General features: G+C 43.8%; 1 protein-coding gene across 2 annotated transcripts; it reads right to left on the bottom strand.

Moving 5' to 3' along the window:
* Positions 1 to 5,521: 5,521 nt before the first annotated feature.
* On the bottom strand, positions 5,522 to 22,784 carry GRSF1 (G-rich RNA sequence binding factor 1). 2 transcript variants are annotated; one of them, XM_034431257.3, is made up of 10 exons: positions 22,295 to 22,784; positions 17,825 to 17,978; positions 15,633 to 15,788; positions 15,378 to 15,521; positions 13,933 to 14,068; positions 13,508 to 13,686; positions 12,034 to 12,155; positions 10,599 to 10,734; positions 8,759 to 8,845; positions 5,522 to 5,690 (listed from the first exon to the last, which is right to left on the bottom strand). In XM_034431257.3, the coding sequence occupies exons 1-9, from the start codon at positions 22,601 to 22,603 to the stop codon at positions 8,796 to 8,798; spliced, it is 1,386 nt and encodes a 461-aa protein (XP_034287148.2). In that variant the 5' UTR covers positions 22,604 to 22,784; the 3' UTR covers positions 5,522 to 5,690; positions 8,759 to 8,795. The 2 variants fall into 2 exon arrangements, with proteins under 2 accessions (XP_034287148.2, XP_034287147.2); XM_034431256.3 differs by having other exon boundaries at positions 13,502 to 13,686; positions 22,295 to 22,782.
* Between the last annotated feature and the right edge of the window lie 870 nt (positions 22,785 to 23,654).

The following is a 23,654-nucleotide window of genomic DNA, read 5'->3' as shown; positions in this document are numbered from 1 at the left end:
TAATTGATTGTTAGTTTTTTTTAAAGAGGACTTCTGGAATTCTAAGGGCTAAAACAGAATTGGTAAAATAGAATTTGTTCCTTCAAATCTCCCCCAGATGGGAGGAAAGAGGGATTAAAATATTTGATTCTGACCAATCTGGCGGGTGAATGCCAGAAGCGATTCTGGCAATCCATTTTTGTAAACCCCCCGCCCTCCCCCAATACAGGATGTCTGTAGCTCAGGTCTGAAGAAACTGTTTTTTGCAATATATACGAAGCACGCGATTAAACGCGCCAGAAATGTGTTTTTGCAAAACAATGCAATTAAAATCTAAACGCAAAATTAAAAATAAAATAAAGCCATCGGTTAAGGATAAAAATGCTGCAGACATGCTTTCCCCCCCACTCCCGATTTTTTCAAGCGAATACTTTTTTTGAACATAGAAGTTTTCGTTGCTGCTTAAAGAAAGACTTGCCTTTACAAAGTCTTTAAAAAGATGGCATGTGGTTAGGCTGCTATTCTGCATTTACTTTTTTGCTGAGGTTTGGCATACAAATAATTCAGCAAAAATAGTCCTTTTGAATTTCCCAGGGAATATTTTCAGCAGCTTTTTTTTTTATTTTTTTTGCAGATTACCAAGGTCAGCGACTTAAAAACCATCGTAAATTTGGGTGACCTATAAAAACCATCCATTCATTCTTAAACCTTGAAATGGGAGTCTCTTGAAATAGAAGGGTGGTGTGGTGAAGATGCTCGCCTCCCTCTTGGAAGGTTGAGCGTTCAATCCTAAGTAGCGGCAGATGTTTTCTTTCTTAGGACGCAAGGAAAAAAAAAATCTCCTGTGAACTCCACATAGGCATTGGGAAGGGCATCTGGCCAGCAAATTCTCAACTACATCCAGTCGCCAGGACCTCACTTTGAATCAAGGGACTACGGGGCTATTAAAAAAAATAGTAACTTGAACCCTTAATATAAACATGAATGAGATAGTAAGACTATGTAGGCAGTACAATTCATTTGAATTCAATTTAAATTCAGTTTAATTTAGATGCATATGATTTTTTAAATCTATTATTTAATGATATTCTGAAAGCAGGGTAGCAAGTTATGGAATGTATTGTGACATATAGTGGAGACTGTTGCTTAACAAACGGAAATCTTAACAGTGGCGACTATTGTGCAGTTCCAAATTGTTTCATCCTTTGTACAGATGTTTTACTAGAACTGGACATTAAAATGAGGCCGCAGAATGCATTTGAATCTGTTATTTGCCTGAATAATGCAGTTCTTACTGACCATTTGTTAAGCCTTGCCAAAAAAGTAAGGGCAGGTATTTAATTTCACTTTGAGATGGACAAGCACACTGAAGATCTCTCAGTGCAATAATTTTCACCCATTTAATTTAATGATTAAGGCACCAAGCTAGAAGCCAGGTTAATGTGAGTTCTAGTCCCGCCTTAAGACGTGAAAGCCGGCTGGATGACTTTGAGCCAATCGCCAGTTGACTTGTGAATTCTAATCCCGCCTTAGGCATGAAAGCCGGTTGACTTTGGGCCAATCACTAGTTGACTGTTAGTTCTAGTCCCGCCTTAGACATGAAAGCGGCCTTGATGACTTTGGGCCAATCACCAGTGGGCTGCGAGTTCTAGCCCCTCCTTAGGCATGAAAGCCGGCTGATTTTGGGCCAATCACCAGTTGAATGAGTTCTACTCCTGCCTTAGGCATGAAAGCTGGTTGGGCGACTTTGGGCCAGTCACACTCTCAGCCCAATTCGCTGCACAGGGTTGTTGTTGGAGGTGGAAAATAGGAAGAAGTGTGTGTTCACCGCCTTGAGTTATTTATATTAAAAAGGGCAGGATATAAATAAATCACTGCTCAGGCTGCTTCTGGGGAAGAAAATGTGTGAAACTGGTGTTCCTACAAGGAGAAGAAAACCTAACTGTAGTAGGTTAAACCTCACACACATCCTCCTTTGGAGATGAAGCCATTCTGCAATCTGATTTTTTAACACCATGAAGAGTTCTGTAAAGCAGGTAAAGGTAAAGGTTCCCCTCGCACGTATGTGCTAGTTGTTCCCGACTCTAGGGGCCGGTGCTCATCTCCGTTTCAAAGCCGAAGAGTCAGCGCTGTATGAAGATGTCTCCATGGTCATGTGGCCAGCATGACTCAACGCCAAAGGCACACGGAACACTGTTCCCTTCCCACCAAAGGTGGTCCCTATTTTTCTACTTGCATTTTTTAAGTGCTTTCGAACTGCTAGGTTGGCAGAAGCTGGGACAAGTAACAGGAGCTCACCCCATTAACGCGGCACTAGGGATTCGAACCGCTGAACTGCCGACCTTTCGATCAACAAGCTCAGAGTCTTCGCCACTGAACTACCGCGTCCCTGTTTCTGTAAAGCAACAGCCCTGTAAAAGGTCCATCTTTTTGAGGGATTTTAACGCTCACTTTCCATATTATCTGAAGTGCTGGCTTTATACCTTTTTTTAAAGAGGGACGGGTAAAGAAATAAAACTTGACCGACTGATCTATTTTTGACCTTTGTTTTTGGGGGAAATGGCTAAAAAAATATGCCCCTCGGTTGTGGAGATGCTCAGGGTTGTGCATGGGGGTCTACGGGTTGCTTGTCCTTAGATCAAACTTAAGTTTTGGGTTTGATTTTCTGCGTTTGTGGTCCGATTACAAGTATCCTCACTCAGATGTCTGACCGTTGAATGGGCTTGCACTGCTTGAGAAAGTGGCTTTGAAGAACTGTCAAAACAAGGTAAGAAACCCTGAAGCACCACAATTCCTATAAGGAAATGAGTCTCTATTTCAGGGGTGTGAAACTCTGGCCCACGGGGTGCTTAGATCTGGCCTGCGGGGCCGCCCTGGAAACAGTAAGGGACCGGCCCACAGTGCCTCTGCCAGCAAAAGCGGAGCTCATTTTCGCTGGCAGAGGGCTGCAGGAGGCCGTTGCAGCCGAAAACAGGGCCTGGGGGGGGGTTGCATGTCCCCCCCATTTCTCGGGGTCCCTTTTCGCTGGCAGAGGGCTAGCAAAACAAAATAAAAACAACAGGAGAAATGTTTCCCCTTTTGCATTTGAGTGTGCAAGATGGGACAGGAAAGGAGAAAGGGAAAGAGGAAAGACAAAGAAAAAGGGAAGATGGGAAGAGAACAAGAAAGGAAAAAGAAGGAAAGGGGAAGGAAGGAAAAATGAAGAGGGAAGGAAAAAAGGAAGGAAGATTATGAGAGTGAGGGTCGGTTTCAGGGAAGTCCTGCCTTAGCACTTGGCCACCACAGGTGACCCCAACATTTAAGTGACATTGAGCTGGCCAAGCCCACTGGCCACGCCTACCCCAGCCAGTACGCCCCCCCCCCCCAGTTCAAACACAATCCTGATGCGGCTCTCAATGAAATCAAGTTTGCCACTCCTGCTCTATCTGGTGTACAGATAGTCTATAACTTACAACTGGCCACTTAACAACTGCTTGAAATTACTACAGGCCAGTAGAACTCATAGTCATCATAAAATGGTGTGCCCCACGCACACAAGAAATACACCCTTTGGTCACAAAATTGCATGTTGTGTGCTTGGCAACTGGCTTTTCCTTTCTCTGACCAGTTGCAGTGGTCTTGCAGTCACGTCTCCACGATTTCAAATAATTTCTGGCAAAAGAAAACAAAAGCGCCCATTCAGAAGACTGGGTTCACACAACCGGGGCATTTGCTCAATAACCAGATTCACTCATTGGACTGCCGCAAAAAATGTGAAATGCGGCAGGAGTCATGGGGATTCTCGGGATTCTACGTGATCCGAGTTAATCATCATGGCAATAAAAGTTAGAATCATTAGGGTTCATTACGAGAGAAACCATAAAAACCACTTAATTCTGTCCAGGCTCTTATGCAAGAGTCTGAAGAAAATATATAAGAGAGTCCATTTCAGAATCTGGCCAGTTGGTTAAAACGTAAAATCTGAAATGGAGGCTAGGGATTTTAATTTTTCTGTATAGTTTGTTGTAGTTCTTTGCAACACTTATCTGGGAATTAGTAGTAGACATACAGGGCTTTTATATCAAACATAAGGTTGCCGGGGTAATTTTGTTAATGAAACTCACAGATAGCAAAACTGGATGATTGGGGGAGATCTCCCCATATCGGCGTTCAGCTCCTATTTAGGAAGGCAGAATTTTCTAGCTGTGGCCAGGGGAACCTAAGCAATCCAGTTTCTATCCAGTCCAGGGATCCCCAAACTTGGCGACTTTAAGACTTGCGGACGTCAAGCCCCAGAATTCCTCAGCCGGTGAGGCTGAAGAATTCTTGGAGTTGAAGTCCACAAGTCTTAAAGTCGTCAAGTTTGGAGATCCCTAGTCCGGTCCCTTCTGCTATGATGTCACTCCTGATATCCCACCACTACAATTTTTTATCAAAACTTAGGAAGGAAATTGTTCATTCGTGATCACCTAGGCCTCATCCCCATCTCTTTGTATGATACCTGCTAATGGGGAAGTTCCCTGGCCTCAACCTAAACAATTTGGAGAGCGAAAGCTAAATGTGGAAGTTCAAGGGTGGGAAAGGAAGTATTCCTATTGCCCAGGAATATTCAAGACTTTTCGAGATGAGTAGGGTTTTATTGCAGCCACTAGAGCAGGGGCCTCCAACCTTGGCAACTTTAAGACTTGTGGACTTTAACTCCCAGAGTTCCTCAGCCAGCTTTGCTGGCTGAGGAACTCTGGGAGTTGAAGTCCACAAGTCTTAAAGTTGCCAAGGTTGGAGACCCCTGCACTAGCTAGGATGCCAAATATGCCTACAAAAGCATAGCATATAAATCAAGCTTCTTAATCCTATTACAATATAGAACGGGTATCTAACTTTGGTAACTTTCAAACTTGGGACTTCAATTCCCAGAATTCCCCAGCCTCACTGGCTGGCTGGGAATTCTGGGAATTGAAGTCCACTGGTCTGAAAGGCTGGACATCCCCCGATATAAGATACTTTCATAATCACATTCTTTCATGCGTAGAGTTCAGGGGTGTCAAAGTGGCGGCCTGCGGGCCAGATGCGTCACGCACAGGCCACGCCCACCCCAGCTCTGTGAATGGGAAAAACGTCGCAAAATGTCATGTGACAGCAACATGATGTGGTGAGTTTGACATCTGTGGTATAGTTTCATCCATATGGTGTCTGGTTAGCATTTCCTCCAAGTTCCTATCTCAAAGCCCTTGATGTCTGCACGTCAAGATGCATTTATCCTAGACAGCCTGAAAACCTGACACTCATGCTAAGTTTCACACACAAAATTATTCATATCCTCAAATGTACCACGGCTGAGCAGGTACACGGCCACCATTTCCTGCAGTTCTTCTCCCTCTCTCTCTCTCTCTGCTGGAGGATGACTGGGCCCTTTAATGATTGAGCTGGCTTTGTTAGCCAGATGTTCTGAAATGAAAGGCGTTTTCCATCTGCACCAGTGATGGTCAGAATGGACAACCAAAGCCGCTGTGGACCCTTCTCAGCTTGGTTCCCAACCAACCAGGAAATGTACTGTAGCAATATGTTAAGTAGAGTTCAACTTTAATGTTGGTTTACGTAAAACAGAGCCTGCACAACCATTTTGTAAGGATTTCAGACACAGCCACTGGAGTTTCTTTGAAAGGCAATTCGGGGGCGACGGGAATTAATAGTCCAGCTCTAGGAACGTGCAGATGAAAAGCATCTTAGCTTATCTGTTGAGAAAGAGAACAGAAGCAAATAAACAGAGAGGAACACTGGCCTATTTCCAGAGGTGGGATTCACATAATTTAACAACCGGTTTGCCCAGAATTGAAAATGTGAGTTGTGCACGCCTTGAGCACTGCATCAAAAACATGTTAATTCGCTCGCATGCTCCATCCGTGCATGCATGCAGCATCAAAATACAGTAATATAGGACAGGATTGTGCCTGGGTGGGCCCACCTACAGGTTGCAACTACTGGTTCGCCTGAATCATTCCGAAACAGCTGAATCCCACCTCTGCCTATTTCCCTACCTTAGGATAAGAAGTCAAGAATGCCACTCAAATGACATTCATTAAGCCAAATAAATAAATAAATAAATCAAGGAGTATCAAGCAATCTTTGTTTCTTTGAGGATTCTGAAGTACAGGTGTTGCTTGGTATAACTTTCCTGTTCTTTGCACAAATTGATAAAATAAGTATAGGTAGGCCTCGACTTATGACCATAATTGAGCCCAAAATATCTATTGTTGAGTGAGACATTTGTTAAGTTTTGGCCCCATTTTGCAACTTTTCTTGCTAGAGTTGTTAAGTGAATCATTGCAAGTGTTAAGTTAGTTACGCTTGTTAACTTTGCTTGTCAGAAGGTCGCAAAAGAGGATCACATGACCCAAGGACATTGCAACCGTCATAAATGAGTCAGTTGCCAAATGTCTGAATTTTGATCACGTGACCAGAGAGATGCTGCAATGATCATAAGTGTGAAAACTGGTCATAAGTCACTTTTTTCAGTGCCGTTGTAACTTCGAACAGTCACTAAATGAACATAAGTCGAGGACTACCTGTACAGTTAGATAATAATGACTTACTGCAATGTGTAACTTTAGTCAATGGACTCAAATCACATAGTTCCCAGTAAAATAAATGAAGTAAATTTGGTCCTGACTTAACAATTAATTACCGTATTTTTCAGAGTATAAGACGCTCCGGACTATAAGACGCACCTACCTTTTTTGGGGAGGAAACAAGAAAAAAATATCTGCCTCTGCCTCCCAGCAATTTGCCTCCTTGCAGCAAACAGCAGAGGCCTGCACAGCAATAGGCAATGGCAATCTCTGCAGCCTAAAACAGCTGAGAGTCGGGAGGCTGATCCAACCTACAATCAACTGCTTGTGCTAATCAGGCTGTGCTGAAGCTGAAATGGGCTGTTTGCTGCAAGGAGGAAAATTTGCTGGGAGGCAGAGGCCAAAGGGTGGGGGCTGGTGGGTGGGCGGGGCTACCTTTGGTGTATAAGACGCACCCAAATTTTCACTCTCTTTTAGGGGGGAAAAAGGTACGTCTTATACTCCGAAAAATGCGGTACTTAAATAGAACAAAGCTCAGATAACAGCCTGGATTTGAGATTGAGTTTCAAAGAATTGAAATTACCGTAATTGATACGAGAATGAAGCTACACGAAATAAATGGGGGGGAAAAGCCTGATTCTCTCCCAGGTTTAATGACTGCAAAAACCTGAATAAGTAGCAGTTTAAAGGTGATTGCAGGGACATAAATGTGAATAGATAGGTTTGCACAGGACCACTGATTAGAGAAGGGGTCTCCAACCAGAATTCTGGGAGTTGAAGTCCACAAGTCTTAAAGTTGCCAAGGTTGGAGACCCCTAGATTAGAGAACAACATGAATATAAAATATTGATCCCAGTGAACAGGCTCATCTCATAGAAAACCTGTCTGCTATGGTGCCCATTGTTAGCCAATTTCTTATGTCCATTTCAAAAATTAAAACAATTTAAAAAGTAAGTCCTAAAAAAAAAAATCCAGTATGTTCCTCTTGGTCCAAACAATTTTTTGTGTGAAATTGGTCACTGAGAAGTCACATTTATGGAGAATTCAGTTACCCAACACAACGGCCAATTACGATGGCACACTTTCTCCCAGAAAAAACAGGCCTGTTAAGATCTTGCCTCTCCAATGTTCCCAAGAAAGCAGGACTCTTGAAACTGCAGCGGTTCCAAAAGGAGCTTTTATTGGAAGGTTTGTGATGACAAGAGGTCTAGGCAAGAACTGAAGCTTCTCACTTAAAACCAGCTATTTAAAGCAATGCTAACCAAACCCCTATCACACTACATCATTGCAGGGAAACAGAAACAGAGACTTCATATAGATTAGCACAGTAATGCAGGAAACAGAAACTTCATATACAGATCACTCCATTCCTCCCCCCCCCTTCCTCCCACCAAAATGCCAGCATCCCTGTAGAAATATCTGGGACCTGACAATGCCTCTGCATATCAGGAATTAATAGCAGGAAAAAGTTATCACCTTCAAAGCTGCCTTGGGCTCTTCCCGTTAACATTTTTATTGAGTTATAAGATAAAAGAAGCAACTTAGAACTTAAGGAGAAATTTCCTGACAGTTAGAACAGTGGAACAACTTGCCTCCAGAAGTTGTGAATGCTCCAACAATGGAAGTTTTAAAGAAGATGTTAGATAACCATGTCTGAAATGGTGTAGGGTTTCCTGCGTAAGCAGGGGGTTGGACTAGAAGACCTCCAAGGTCCCTTCCAACTCCTATTCTATTCTATTCTATTCTCTAAAATAAGATACAAAATACGAAAGAAAATAGGAGAAAGGAGGGAGTAAGGGGGAAAGAAAAGTGAGGAAAGATTAGGAAAAAGAAGCGCTGACTTCTGACTTTCTCTGTTGCAGTAAAATAGGGCACTGACATCAAATCACAACTTTTTGTTTTTTCATAATAACATAAACTAGCCATTTCTATAAGGATCTATCAGTCTAATCGGTAAAACCCAAAATCAAAATTTCATTCTTTTCCACTTCAAGCGCATAGTTCAGAAGCGGTCTCCACGTGGAAACAAAAGCATTTGTATTCTTTTATTTAATCAAAATAGTCAATTTTGCCATTTCAGCCAACTCCCATCAGCTTCTGCAACCATTCGCCCATGGTTCTTCCCAAAGGTATCAGAATGGGCTGGTTTGACAAAAACGCTAACTGCCGCAAAATTCAGACATTCCTCAACGAGGCACGCATTCCTTTAACTACAAATTTGTCGATGAACTCACCTAAACTTTGGGAAATATGCCACTGTCGTAGGCTGTTCTATTTTCTGCTTGGTGATGTATTCAGAAATAATTCAATATAACTATGCTCTGCAAAATGAAAGAAAATTAAATGTCAGGCACGAAGAATCAGGACCATTGGTAAGGCTGCAGCAAAAGAGGATTTTATTCAAGCCAACATACAAGAATCTGGCCAACTAAAGTTCAACACTAACTTTAGTAAATTGGTGCCAATTTACGAGCAGTATTCAGCCCACAATTTCCATTGCTAAAAAGTGAGTTTTGCCCCATTTTACAACCCTTCTTGCAAGAGTCGCTAAGTAAATGACTGCAGTTATTTAGTAACTTCACGATTGTGAAGTGAATCTGGCTTCCCCTATTGACTTTGCTTGCCAGGTCAGGACACTGCAAGTGCCATAAGCACATAAGCACATGCAAGTGCCATAAGCACATGTCATTGCCAAGCGTCCTAATTTTGATCATGTGACCATGGAGATGCTGCAAGGGTCATGTGAAAAATGGTCATCAGTTTTTTTTTAGTAGTATTGTAACCTCGAACGATCACTAAATGGAAGGTTGTAAGTCAAGGACTATCTGTATGAGTCAACGGCATTCAGGAGGGGTTGGGACTTGGGAGCACTTGTGGGAACGCAATGACTCTAAACTGGTGATGTGTTTAACTCTGCCCTCCCAACTCTCTCAGCAATTCTCCTACAATAAATGGAAAATTAATCTGAAGCAATCTCTTATGCGCTATGTGCTATGACAGTGATGGCAAACCTTTTCGGCACCAAGTGCCGAAAAGAGAGAGTGCGCACGGGCTTGTCTGGGCTGCAACCCAGAAGAGGAGCTGCCCAGGGCACTGTTGTGGCCCACCAGTGGCCTGCGCGGATCGTGGCTGATCCCAACGACGAGGAGGCTGGTGTGGTGTCGCGCCAGCAGCCTGTGCAGCCGGTGCTTGAGTCGGACAGCAAGGAGGCTGAAGAGGATGTGGTGCCAGAGGCAGAGACTCAGCCAGGGCCTTCAGGACCTCCAGAGGCTCCTTCAAGTGAAGAGAGTGAAGTGGAGGAGCCTCTTCTCAATGCTGAAGCATGCAGGGCTGCCAAAAGGCAGGAGTGGCTACTCAGGAGGAGGTCTCCTTGAGAGTAAGGCTTGGGACTAATTGGCCACTCCCTTAGCCTATTTAAGTTCAGACACAGCTGGCAAATGTTGCTGGAAGCAACGTTTGGTCCTCCGCAGAGCATTTTGAGAGTGAGTTTTTTGTTACAACTTGGTTTCTGGGCTGATTGCCAACCCTTGTCGGACTTTGTTTAATCTCTGTAATTCGTAGCAGGCTGATAAGGACATTTGTGGCTAAAGCCTGCATTTTGAAAGGGGTCTGTTTGTATTAAATGGAGTTTTTGGAGCTGTGTGTGTGTGCTACACTTCTTGGGACCCGTAGCTGGGGCAGAACAGGCACATGTGCGCGGCTGAAAATGAACTTCTGGTTTCCAGCGCACACAACTATCAGCTGGCTGGCATGCATTCTCACGCAGGAAAACGGAAGAACAGCTCTTCCAGTTTCCGGCACTGCTGCACACAAGAAGGCCAGCTGATTATCACGAGCGCATGTGCCAGAAACCCAGAAGGGGAACAGGCAATACCAAGCGTGCCAGGCGAAATGGCTCTGCGTGCCACTTCGGGCATGCGTGCCATAGGTTCACCATCCCAGTGCTATGACTTAACACCCGCCTTTAGGAAATCCATCTTCCTGAACATTGGTTTAATTCAAAAATCTGCAGCGCTGCCCGCCACTGCTTTTCGAACCCCACAAACCTGTGAAAAATTCACAAGAGGTACTTACGGACTTTAAAGTTGTTCTTGGCCATGGCGGCAACTGCGTCTGTGTGCGTTTCAAAATGTACATCTGCTTCTCCGGTCGCATGGCCGCATGAATTATATTCCATTGTGATCCTCACAGGCTTTAAGGGAGCAAAAAACTTAAAAAAGGGAGAGAACAAAAAACAGGAGGGGGACAAGTCAGATTTTGATTAATCCGATTATGAAATCATGTCAGAACGTTAGAAGCGGAGATTGAATACAAACTGATGCAATATACTTCTATATTTATAATTGATACTGGTAGTCCTCGACTTACGAGGATCACAGCTGAGCTCAAAAGTTCCGTTGCTAAGCGAGACAGTTGTTAAAAGAGTTTTGCTCCACTTTACCATCTTCCTTGCTACAGTTATTAAGTGAATCACTGCAGCTGTTAAGTTAGTATCACGGCTGTTAAGTGAATCTGGCTTCCCCATGGACTTTGCTTGTCAAAAGGTCACAAAAGTTTATCACATGATTCTCGGAACACTGAAACTGTCATAAATACATGCCAGTTGCCAAGTATCTGAATTTGGATCATGTGCCTGTAGAGATGCTGCAATGGTCGTAAGTGTGAAAAACTGTCATAATTTTATTTTTATTTTTTTAGTGCCGCTGTACTTTCGAATGGCCGCTAAACAAAGTTGAGAACTACCAGTAATGTAAATGCTAAAGCATTATCGCTCAATTTCTCAGGCAAACAATTGTAATTAATGCTGTCATGTACTTATCTTTTTTTCTTGTGGTAAAATGCTATTTTAAAGAATTTCAAAGAAATGCATTCCAGCCAGTGGTTTGTACAACTAGTTTCGTGTTAATCTGATCTGTTTGCAAGTTGCAGTGACCGAGTCACTGGCTGAAGGCAGGCTTTTTTCTACCCACAGCAGCTCAAGGATGTTTATTTATTTATTATTATATTTCTATACCGCCTTTCTCCCGTAGGACTCAAGGCGGTGTACAGTCAAGAAAAATATAGATACACAAACATCATAAAATTGCTAATTAAAATTATTACTTAGTTTGGTCAATTAAATAAAACCCAGAATTAGATAACATTTTAAAAAATCATTCACATGTTCATATGTTTAGCCCCGCCTGTTGGAACATCAGGGTCTTGAGGGCACGGCGGAAAGCACGGAGATCAGGGATATTCCGTATCTCCGGGGGCAGTTCATTCCAAAGGGTTGGAGCCCTCACAGAGAAGGCCCTCCCCCTGGGAGTCGCCAGTCGGCATAATTTGACTGACGGTACCCTGAGTAGTCCCTCCCTGTGAGAACTGGTCGGTGGGAGGCTATTGGTGGCAAAAGACGGTCTCGTAGGTACCCAGGCCCTAAGCCATGGAGCACTTTAAAGGTGATAACTAACACCTTTTGAAACTGTTTGAAACAGCCTTACCCCACCCACCCCCCGGCCAAACATACCTGGATGATATCTTGCGCTGTGGCTTGAAAAGGCATTCCTCTCAGGTGGACAAAGTAAGGGGCAGAGAAGCTTCCCGATTCAGTCGCCTCCTGAGGCTTTTCAAATACTTGCTTGTAAGCCTCTGTGGAATCAAGCAGAACAAATATTCGCAAATTATAGTTATGTGCCGTTCAATTTTTTTTATACTTCTGGAGACCGTAAAAAAAAAAAAAAAAGATAATGGTATGACTGAGCATGTCCAGAGATGGGTGACAAAAATGGTGGAAGGTCTGAAGGCACGGGTGGGCTGCTGCAGGTTCGGGAGAACCTCTAGCTAAGATTCTGTGCAGTTCGGAGAACCCCCAAATCCCACTCTTGGTGTGAATAAGGTTCTAGAAGGCAGTATTTTCCATATTAAGCCAAAATCAAGAACCCAGGGACATCAACTCAAACTGAGAGGAGAGAAGTTCAAAAGCAATGTTAGAAAGTATGACTTCATAAAAAAGAGTAGTGAAAACTTGGAACCAACTTCCAGGCAAGGTAGTGGGTCGATTGTCAGTAACTTGAGTTTAAACACGTTTGGGATAAACACATGTCTATCATCCAACAAAAATTAAAATAAGAGAACGTCAGAGTGCCCTGGGACTTTGGAATTCAAGCAGACAGGCCCCTGCCACAAAACACACCAGACTTAACAATTATCAGTAAGAAAGACAAAAAAATCTGGATAGGGGATGTCTCCAGTACCTGAAGACAACGGAAGAGAAAGAATTGGAAATGATAACAAAATATAAAGACCTGCAAACAGAAATAAAACTATTGTGACCAAAGAAAAAAAATAGTAAATAGGTGCCTTGGGGGCAATCCCAAAACAACTGCAACATCACTTGAACACCATTAGCATTGACCGATTCACCATCAGTCAATTGCAAAAGGCAGCTTTACTAAGAACAGCTTACATCCTGTGGCGATACCTCTAACACCATCAAACAACCACATCTGCCTATCCCAGATCCTCCGGAAGTGCTCGATAGGTAGACAAAAATGGCCAAATCCAGTCTGCACATGAACTGTCTGTCTGTGCGATGAACCATAAATAAGTAAATACCCTGTTTCCCCGAAAATAAGACATCCCCTGATAATAAGTCCAATTGGGCTTTTGAGTGCATGCGCTAAAATAAGCCTCCCCCTGAAAATAAGCCCTCTCCAAAAATATTTAAACACAGAGCTGGAAGTAAGACGGCAAGAAGAGCTCCATGCGCCCCAAAATAATAAGACCTCCCCGAAAATAAGGCTAAGTGCTTATTTCCGGGTTCAAAAAAAATATAAGACAGGGTCTTATTTTTGGGAAAACACGGTAAATAAAAACGAAAACCCCACCCCACCCCCAAAATGGGGCAGACTTGATGGACCACTGGATCATTTTCCTGCCGTCCGTTTTTTTAAAAAATGTTTCTGGGAAGCTGACTTCAAACAAATATGACGTACGCTCACTGCTTCTGCTTTCATTTTCATACACCGGACTGGGCTTCGAGACCTCGCTCAATTTGCTTTCTTCAAAAATGTTTTCAGAACACGGTTTTGGCACCGTAGACGCCATCATCTTCTTATATCGGAAAAAGTCGTTATGTGTTCGGATTGCACTTTTCTGGCTCGGGAATATTTCTATGTAGCTAGAAAGTTTTTGAAGAGAAAGAGTTAGGCCATGATTATTATCAAAGCAGCTTTTTTAATATATAGAAAAGCTCAGTTCAAACATCAAAACTTTCAGTATGCATCACATGCACACAAAAAACCCCCAAACACCCTGCCCACCCTAGAGTCAATGCCTATTAAAAATAAAACCCAAAGCCATTTGCCTGGTGTGCAAGCACTCATACCCTCTTAAAAGTGCCCCCCCCTTTCTGTGATTTTCCTACCGGTTCCCAATTTCTTCCTTATGCTTCAACAAAGCTTTATTAGCCATTTCCGGTGTGGCGAACTGTACAAACGCCTCTCCCGTTTTCCTTCTTCCGTCGTGGTCAAAGACGAATACTATGTCTTGTATAGTCAAACCTGAGAGAGAAGACATTTTGCAGCATGTCAATATAATCACCCTGGTCCTCCGAAAACGTGCCTTGCAATTTCTAGGTAAGAGAAATAAAATGTGCAGACCCTCTCTTAAATATAACACTTCGCGGGTCGATGTATTTCGTCCCCGAATGATCAAACCTTTAAATGTGGAGCTGGGCACAGACATTAGGGGGCAAGCCTATGTGATAGCCTAAATTATTGTCTTAGAAAAACTAAAAGCAATTCATTGCTTCTGAGGAACCATCTCAACTCAATGGGGTAGGCCCTTTCCACCTGCGCCAGCAGATGGATCAGGCTACAAACTCTGTTGGTTAAGGAATTTTGGCCAGCAGGTTCCAGAAGAGCCTTTTCTGCCGTGGTTGCTGCCCTTTGGGACATCCTGCCCCTCCCTGAGATGAGATCTGCAGCCACCCTTTGTGACCTGCTGAAAGGGGCTGAAGACCTAACTCTGCCAATTGGCCTGGAGCCCCAACAGGGTGTTTGGACCCAGCTCCCCAAACACGACAAACCCTCTGAAGTTAAATCAACGATTCCTTTATTAGGAGCGCCAGCAGCCCCGGAAAAAAGTTTCTCTCTCAACGCAGGTTAACAAGTCCATCCGGCAGGGAGATGAGTAGTTGTCTGTCACATCTATTCATCTCCGCCCCCTGCCTTGTATCCCCAGAGGTAGGGTGAGACTTTGCTAGCAGCGGTGGCTCTTCCATCCCAAGGACTGACCCATAGATTTCCACTGCTCTCCTCTCCTCTGCCTTCTGTGCACCTGTGCGTCAGGCACTGGACCCAGCTGTTCCTCCTCTTCCTCATCAGCCACCTCCAGACCTGGAGGCTGTTGACTCTCCATCTGAGGATTGACGGACGGCCCAGGCTCCGCCTCTGTCTCTCTAACAGCTCCATTCCCTCTTCCCCCTCAGAGCTCTCAGGTTGCCTTGATGCTGACCCTGACTCCCATGCCTCCTCTGATTTGGTTGCTGGAGGGGCCGGGGTGCCATTAATCTGGAGGTGGTTAGCAGATTAAGACAAGGCTCTACCTCCCCCCATGTTCCTCTTTCTTCCTCATCATTTCATTGGGGGTTGGACTAGAAGACCTCCAAGATCCCTTCCAACTCTGTTATTCTATTCTATTCTATTCTATTCTATTCTATTCTATTCTATTCTATTCTATTCTATTCTATTCTATTCTATTCTATTCTATTCTATTCTATTCATCCAAAGACAACTCCATGATCCAATTCACACACATCCACAGACAGACAAACAGACAAGAGAGAATTGAGGCTCCAGGCCGCGTCACCTGAAAAGAACTCCGTTACATCTACTTCCGTGGAACGGTAGGGCAGGCCTCGCAGTCGTACCACCCCATCATTGTTTACGGGCGCTGAACGAAACTTCAGGCTCCTCATTAGGGTATCAACGTCCTTATTACGTATTTCAAAAACTGTTGGGAAGTCCAAGAAAACAAAAAGAAAGGGGGGAAAAAAATGGTGAATTTATTTAGAAATAGATACCAGTCAGGCAAAGGACTTTGGGGTCATTTTGCAAGAAGTACCTTCCACATAGCGCTGGCCCAGATATTTCCGGTGTTTGTTCAAGGCGTTCATCACATCATGTTCTGATTCAAGTTCAACTATCGCATCTCCTCTGCGCTTGCCATCTCGGTACAGGAGGAAATGGATGCCTTCCACACCGTTTCGGATCTTGCTCCCTAGAAAGTTAGCAAGTTTATCAATGACGAGACACAAGACAACTTTCTTTCTCCCCCTCCCTCCCCCGCCCCAGATAAGATGAATAAAGTGGAATGTATTTGAACGTTTTTGCATTTGATATTCCCCAGCCCCAGCTTCAAAACTTCTGTAATCTTGTCAGTATTTCAAGACCCAGCTTGGTCTAGTGCAGAGGTCGGCAACTTTAAACACTCAAAGAGCCACAAAGGCCCTAACCGGAAGCCCCGTTCAATTCTGGAGCCAACCGGAAGTCCGGATCACCCACCATAGAGTCTCCTTCTAGAGCGGCATCCTTTTTCCTCTACCTATCCTAACCGAAAGTCCTATCAATTGTGGAGCTGACTGGCGACAGGAAGCCGCAGCAGAGGGATGAAAGAGCCACATGCGACTCCAGAGCTGCAGGTTGCCAACCCCTGGTCTAGTGGTGAAAGCACCAGGGCTAGATCCCAAAAACCTCTTGAGTTCTAATCCCACTCATGAATGCCAGCTGGATGACTTTGGGCCAATTACCAGGAGACAATAAGTTCTAATCTTGCCTTAAAATGAAAGTCAGCTAGGTGACTTGGGATCAATCACTAGATGATGATGAATTCTAGTCCCACCTTAGCCATGAAAGCCAGCTGGGTGACTTTGAGCCAATCACCAGGAGTTGATGAATTCTAGTCCCACCTTAGGCCTGAAAGCTGGCTGGATGACCTTGGGCCAGTCACTGTCTCTTCAGACCAACCCATCTCACAAGGTTATTATGAGGAAAACAGGAGGAAGATGATGTGTTGGAATATTAACTGCCTTGAGTTATTTATAAAAATAATAAAGATGGAATATAAATAAATATTGTAGGATAATTTTAGTCAAAACATGCTATTTTTTCTTTAAAATGTAGGTATGAGTCTAGTATAAACACACTAATACATTTATTTTAGGTGATTATTTTCTGTCTCTAGCTTGTGGAACAGCCTCAAATTCAACCACTGCTAAAATCGCAAATTGGGTTGAGGAATACTTTTTATATATTGTCCCCCTCTGCTTGCAACTGTAGCTTTTTAAATAACATATCCCTTTAATCTTGGCTGTGGCCTTGTTTTTTTCCAAGGTGCTGCCTTCTTCAGCTATAGTTACTCTATAACTGTCGGGAAACCCCCCATCAAACAGTGAGGAGGAGTCAAGTGGGGAAACAGCCTTGAGTCCTTGCACAGCTTCAGAAGGCATAAACCTAATCCTTCATAAGTTCCATTAAACCTTATCTGATTGTTCCCAAGGAAAGCAGTCTGAAGAAACGTGTAAGACAGGCAGAACGCAATAAAGTACTGTATTTTTCAGAGTATAAGACGCACCTTTTCCGCCCCTAAAAGGGGGTGAAAATTTAGGTGCGTCTTATACACCGAATGTAACCCATCCACCCACTGACCCTTTGGCTTCTGCTTCCCAGCAGTTACCTCCTTGCAGCAAACAGCAAGAACAGCTCCTTTTAGCTTCAGCACAGCCTAATTAGCACAAGTTGATTGGATCCACCTCCCGACTCTCAGCTGTTTTGTGCGGGCCTCTGCACAAAGGAGCAGATTTTTTTTTCCTTATGCTAATCAAGCTATGCTGAAAACGGAAATGAAAGTAAAGCAGGCTGTTTGCTGTTTGCTGCAACGAGGCAAAATTGCTGGGAGGCAGAGAGATTTATTTTTCTTGTTTTCCTCACCAAAAAGTGTAGGTGCGTCTTATAGTCAGGTGTGTCTTATACTCCCAAAAATATGGTACCTGACTTGGACCTTGGACATGAGTGGATCTGGTTGCTTGCACCTGACAATAACCCAAGGATTCCCTACTGGTCTCCTTCCAAATAATAACCAAATCCAATCCTGTTTAACTTTCCATGGCCAGCCCAAGACAGACATCAGCTGCAATGTCACAAAATATACCCTGAACATCACAAAATATATGCGAAGCATAACACAATATGTTTTATGCCCATGAGGTGGTGGCCTTCAGTGGCTGGACATTGGTCTGATTAGGACAATGAAGTTACCTGAAAAAAAGTTGAGAACATCTTCCTCAGTGCAGTCATATGGCAAACCTTGGGCCCGAATCAGATGCACTTCCCTCTGCCCTTCTGCTTCTTCCGCAGAGATTTCGTATTCTGGGGGAAAGTGATATCCCTCTTGATAAGACGACTCGGGATCCTGCAAAGAGAGACAGGAATTTTTTTAAAAAATCTTGTAACTGTATTTTGGGGCCTGGCAAAATGATAACAGTTCCTCTGGAAGCTGCAGAAGCTGAAAAGTAATGAAGTGTTAATATTAAATTTTTTTTAGAAAGGCTCAAGGCCTTTCCATGTTGAGGGATTTCACAGGAGTTTAATATTCTCACACGGACATCTTGAAAAATGTGAGGGATATCAAAAGGACAGGTTCTACTGCTTTTCTTGTAATATGATTATTATTAGCAGTCAATTAATCACAAAGACACACAATGAATTCCAGTCATAAGATTGGCGACTGCACGTGAGTCCCTAGGTGTGTTACAACGTATGAGAAACAGGAATCTTGAGACACAGGCAGAAGCCTAAGGATGGATGCTACAAAGCAGAAAAAGTTTACTCTGGAGAAATAAAACCAGTTCCGTAATATTTTACAGCAACCTCAGTTTAAACAAGCTATGAGTTTAGTGGACTGCCTAGGATCCATTTGTTTAAACAGTGTACCTGGCTGTTTTCATATGGCCTTGAGAAACAGGTCTTCAGTACTATATAGATAACCTGCAACTTACAAGAAAATATACTCAGGATCAAGATAAAGAGTTAGGAGGAACTTTGCTAACCTAGTATGCTATAGAGCAAGGGTGTCAAACTCAAGGCTTAGATTTGGCCTGTAGGCCCAACCCTGGAAACAGCAAAGGACCAGCCCACGGTGCCTCTCCAGTGAAAACAGAGCTCGGGGAGGTCATGCATGGCTCACTCAGGCTCCCTTTTCGGCCACGACGGCCTCCTGCAGCCCTCTGCCAGCGAAAATTGAGCTGGTGGGGGGCTGCACATGGCTGTGCCGAGCAACATTTTCCCTGGCAGAGGGCTGCAGGAGGCTGAAAAAGGAGCCTCGCTGAATGACATCGAGCTGGCCACACGCCCCACCCCCCCTTTGAGGTCAAACACAATCCTGATGCAGCCCTCAATGAAAGGATTGCTATAGAGGATTTATACTCCCAGAGCTCCCGGTTTGGAATTCTAAGAGTTTTAGTGTAACTCACTTGAATGTTACCATGAAGCTGGGGAAATACTAATTGGAAAGATGAAAGTTTCTCACGAATGAAGGCGTTTCTATTTTAGCTATTTACATAATTTGCAGTGCACAAAAATGAACATTATGTCTGTGCATACTGTATTACAGATTCGATTGGAAGAAGTATTTCAGAACTCACAGGAGGGCAAATGCAGTAGCCATTTGTGACTCATTGAAACAGCTACAACTATTTCCAGAACTCCAACCTTGGAAACAGATACAACAGATACTTAATGAGATAGCAACATGTGCTGAAACATTTCTTTACAATCAAATCTGCAACACCGCACAACTCCAATGATTCCATTTTGTGGCATTTATCTTAAACATGAGCAAGCTGATCCACTCTCAAAGAAAGTCAGGCTTCCTTTTATTTGCCTTTCCTGCTATATACAGAATTCAACTGTCAGCCTTATCCCAGGATCTCATGGTAAAAAAAAAAAAAAAAAATGCTCCTAAACATTACCCAGATAAATCACACATTGCATGTCTCCTCACAGCAGTTTTATTTTGTATATCAATAATGTAGAATTGCATTATGAGCCTTAATGCATGTGTATATGTACATGTGTGCATGTATGTACATGTACACACACACACACACACAAAGTATTGAGGAATAGTAGATTGTCACCCTGCCACTGCTTCTCAGGATGACCCAGAGAGAAAAACAAATGGCAAGTCCTAAAATTCCAAACTCCTTTTTATGTCAATAATGTAGAATTGGATTGGATTGGATTAGATTAATTAGATTAGATTAGAATAGAATTCTTTATTGGCCAAGTGTGATTGGACACACAAGGAATTTGTCTTTGGCACCTTAGTGCACCTATATGTGTGTGTAAGGGTGTCTATGGGTGTATCCCAGGGGTGGGTTCTACTTACCTTTACTACCGGTTTGCAATGGGGCTGTGTGCGCACGCTCGCTTTGCTCACGTGCATGCAAGCACAGAAGCTTCTGCACATGCGCAGAACCATTTTGGTGACATTGGGGTTGATGGGCGGAGCCTCCCACCGGTTTTACTACCAATTCTATACAACCGGTGTGAACCGGGGGCAACCCACCACTGGTGTATCCTCAAAATTATTGTTGAGGTATCCTCAAAAAAAAAAAAAAAAAAAATCAACAGTATTCAGGAATAATGCTTCTCAAGATGACCAAGAGAAAACCAATAGGCAGGCCCTAAAATTCAAAATCCTTGTGTCAATAATGCAGAATTGTATTATGCACCTTAATACTCGTGTATATATGTGTGTATGGGTGTGGATACACACACACAAATCAACAGTATTCAGGAATAATAGATTGTCATCTGCCAAGATGACCCAGAGAGAGAAACCAGAGGCAGGTCACAGAACTCCATAGTTGTTTTAAGCTACAGCCACAGGTTTCCTGAAGGTCTCAAGGGCATTCGAGTTACCCATTCTGCCACAAGTTGCCAAAGTCAGCTAGGAAAAAAAAAAGTGCTACAAACACGAACTTCAGCATCTGCTCAGCGAAGTCTGGAAAAACCCCTCAAAGCAAAGGGGGGAGGGGGAGAGAAGAGCTGCCAGGATCTTCAGAAGTATTGCAAGAAGAGGGGCTGGGAATGCTTTTTTTTTTTTTTTGCACTCTCAAATTATTCTGCAAAGAGATTGCTGGGGATGGTCCTAATGCCACAAGCCCCCCCCCCCCCCCCCGGCTCCCCTTGTGGGATCAACCCAAGGAGGAAAGGGATCCACTCAGCCATGTGGGGGCCAAGGATACAATGTTGAAATAATAGGAAACATTAGCTCTGGTTTTAGATTTTGGCAGGGTTTGCTCTGCAAGCTTGTTTCAATGTAGTTTCTGAACATTTCATTACCAGACTAGGTAACATCATCAAAAGAATTTTCTTGTCCTATCCCTCTTTAGCTTATAAATAGGCATTTATAAAGTAAGGAGAATGGGATGAGAAAACAGACATTTATAAAGTAAGGACAAGAAAATAGACATTTATAAGGTGGTAAGAATAGGACAATAGTCATTTATAAGGTAAAGATACTAGGACAAGAAAATTGATATTTATAAGGTAAGGAGAACAGGACAAAAATAGGTATTTATAAGGTAGGGAGAACAGGACAAGAAGGTAGATATTTATAAGGTAAGGAGAACGGGACAAGAAAAGAGACATTTATAAGGTAAGGAGAATAGAAAAAGAAAATAGACATTTGTAAGGTAAGGAGAATAGAAAAAGAATGGACATTTATAAGATAAGGAGAATAGGACAAGAAAATGGATATTTATAAGGTAAGGAGAACGGGACAAGAAAATGGACATTTATAAGGTAAAGACAATAGAACAAGAAAATAGACATTTATAAGGTAAGGAGAATAGGACAAGAAAATGGATATTTATAAGGTAAGGAGAATAGAAAAAGAACGGACATTTATAAGGTAAGGAGAACAGGACAAGAAAATAGATATTTATAAGGTAAGGAGAATAGAACAAGAAAATAGACATTTGTAAGTTAAGGAGAACAGGACAAAAAAAATGGATATTTATAAGGTAAGGAGAATAGAAAAAGAAAATACACATTTGTAAATTAAGGAGAACAGGACAAGAAAATGGATATTTATAAGGTAAGGAGAATAAAGAATGGACATTTATAAGGTAGGGAGAATAGAACAAGAAAACAGTAATTTATAATGTAAGGATAATAGAAAAAGAAAATAGACATTTGTAAGTTAAGGAGAAATAAGACAAGAAAATAACATTTATAAGGTAAGGAGAATAGAAAAAAGAAAATAGACCTTTGTAAGCTTAAGGAGGGACAGGACAAGAAAAACCCAGCTGATGATGTTACCTAGTCTGGTGAGGAAACTTTCAATTGAAACAAACCGGGACAGCAACACCGCCGCCCCCTCAAAAAAAGGACACAACGTTGCCAGCCTTTTCTCCTTTCGAAAGAAGGGGAAGGAGGGAAGGAAGGAGTCCGAATAGGCGAAGATTAAAGGGATGAAGGGAGGGGAGGGGGAGGAAAGGAGAGAGTGGGGGGAGGGGGGCTTCGTCCCGCATGACCTTCAACCCGCAGCGGCGGTCTCCAGGAGGCCCGAGGCTGGGGATGAGGGGCTTTGTAGTCCAAGGAACCTCCTTGGCGGGGTGAGAGGGGGTACAAAAAAAAGGGGAGGGGGGAGAAAGAGAGAGAGAGAGAGAGACGTTCTGCCCCTCCCCCTTCCCCTCACCGGCACCCTCCGAGGCCTACCTGGCTGTAGCATCGGCCCGCGAGAGGCGGGGTTAGCAAAGACCCCCGCCAAGAGCCGAAGCCGGGCACCGGCCCGGCCGAGCTGGCGACCCCGCGGCTCTGCGTGGCTGCCCCGAGCAAGAGCAGGAGGCGTCGGCGGCCCCAAAGGCCCAAAGCGCCCGCCTGAGGCGACGCCGGCGTCGAAGAGGAGGAGGAAGAAGAGGTAGGCCTCAGCGGCGGCAGGCAAACCGCGCCGGTGTGGCGGCAAGTGCTGTAATGACAGCCGCAGCCGCGGAGCAGCGCGCCCAGCACCCAGCGAGTCCCGGCCATGGGAGAGCGAGGCTTCGTCGACGTCGTGGCAACCACCCCGGCCGAGCTAGGCCTTCCGGCGCACGCGCGCGCGCCGGGGCCTTCCGCCGGGGAGGGGAGGGGGAGGAGAAAGAGAGAGAGAGGGAGAAGAGACGACGGGCTGCGCAGGCGCGGTGGGGAGCGGAGGCCCCGCCCTCCCCTGGCACGTGGGCTCGGGTGGATGGTCCGTGCGCCTGCGCGGGAAGCCGTAATTATTTTCCCCATCACCACCCAGATCTAAAAAAAAAAAAAAAAAATGGTCTTGTTTAGGACGGTTGCAGTGCAGGAGGTCGTGCGAACCAGCTTTTGCAACTTTTTATTTTTTTTTTTAATTTTGATTTATATGCCGCCCTTCTCCGGAGACTCAGGACGGCTTACAGTGCGTTAAGCAATAGCCTTCATTCTTTTGTATATTTATACAAAGTCAGCTTATTGCCCCCACAAACTGGGTCCTCAATTTACCTCCCTTAGAAAGGATGGAAGGCTGAGTAAAACCTTGAGCCTGGCAAGATTCGATCTTACTTTAATTGCAGACAGCTGGTGTTAAATTACAGTGCTTTAGTCTACAGACCTATCCAGGCTCTGTAGACTAAAGCAAAAGTCAATGGGGGTGGGGGGGAAGCTGGTTTCACTTAATAACTGCAGGGATCCGCTTAAGAGTGGTGGCAGGGAAGGTCATTAAGAGGAGGCAACACGTATTGAACGACTGTCTCATTTAGCAACAGAAAATTTTTTGTTTAGGAGCCTGGATAGCTCTGCAGACTAAGCACTATAATTTAACGCCAGCTGTCTGCAATTAAAGTAAGTTCGAATCTCCCCAGGCTCAAGGTTGACTCAGCCTTCCATCCTTTCTAAGGTAGGTAAATTGAGGACCCAGTTTGTGGGGGCAATAAGCTGACTTTGTATAAAATATACAAAAGTATGAAGGCTATTGCTTAACGCACTGTAAGCCGCCCTGAGTCTCCCGAGAAGGGCGGCATATAAATCAATTTTTTTTAAAAAAATTGCTATGCGAGTGATTATAGGGCAGCTG

This window comes from Pantherophis guttatus, chromosome 8 (genome assembly GCF_059756535.1).
Source record: "Pantherophis guttatus breed Tessera chromosome 8, ASM5975653v1, whole genome shotgun sequence".
NCBI lineage: Eukaryota > Metazoa > Chordata > Lepidosauria > Squamata > Colubridae > Pantherophis > Pantherophis guttatus.
The sequence above is the reverse complement of the archived record's forward strand: the minus strand, read 5'-3'. Positions and strand labels throughout refer to the sequence as shown.

What these genes read in the sequence shown, in the direction of transcription:
- GRSF1 (XM_034431256.3), bottom strand. Translation starts at nt 22,603, where the DNA reads ATGGCCGGGACTCGCTGGGTGCTGGGCGCGCTGCTCCGCGGCTGCGGC. An exon ending in TGTAACGGAGTTCTTTTCAG is followed by an intron (nt 14,069 to 15,377) that starts GTGACGCGGCCT and finishes CTTCTCTCTCAG; the next exon opens with GTTTGACTATACAAGACATA. An exon ending in AAGGAAGAAATTGGGAACCG is followed by an intron (nt 13,687 to 13,932) that starts GTAGGAAAATCA and finishes AAAACTTTCTAG; the next exon opens with CTACATAGAAATATTCCCGA.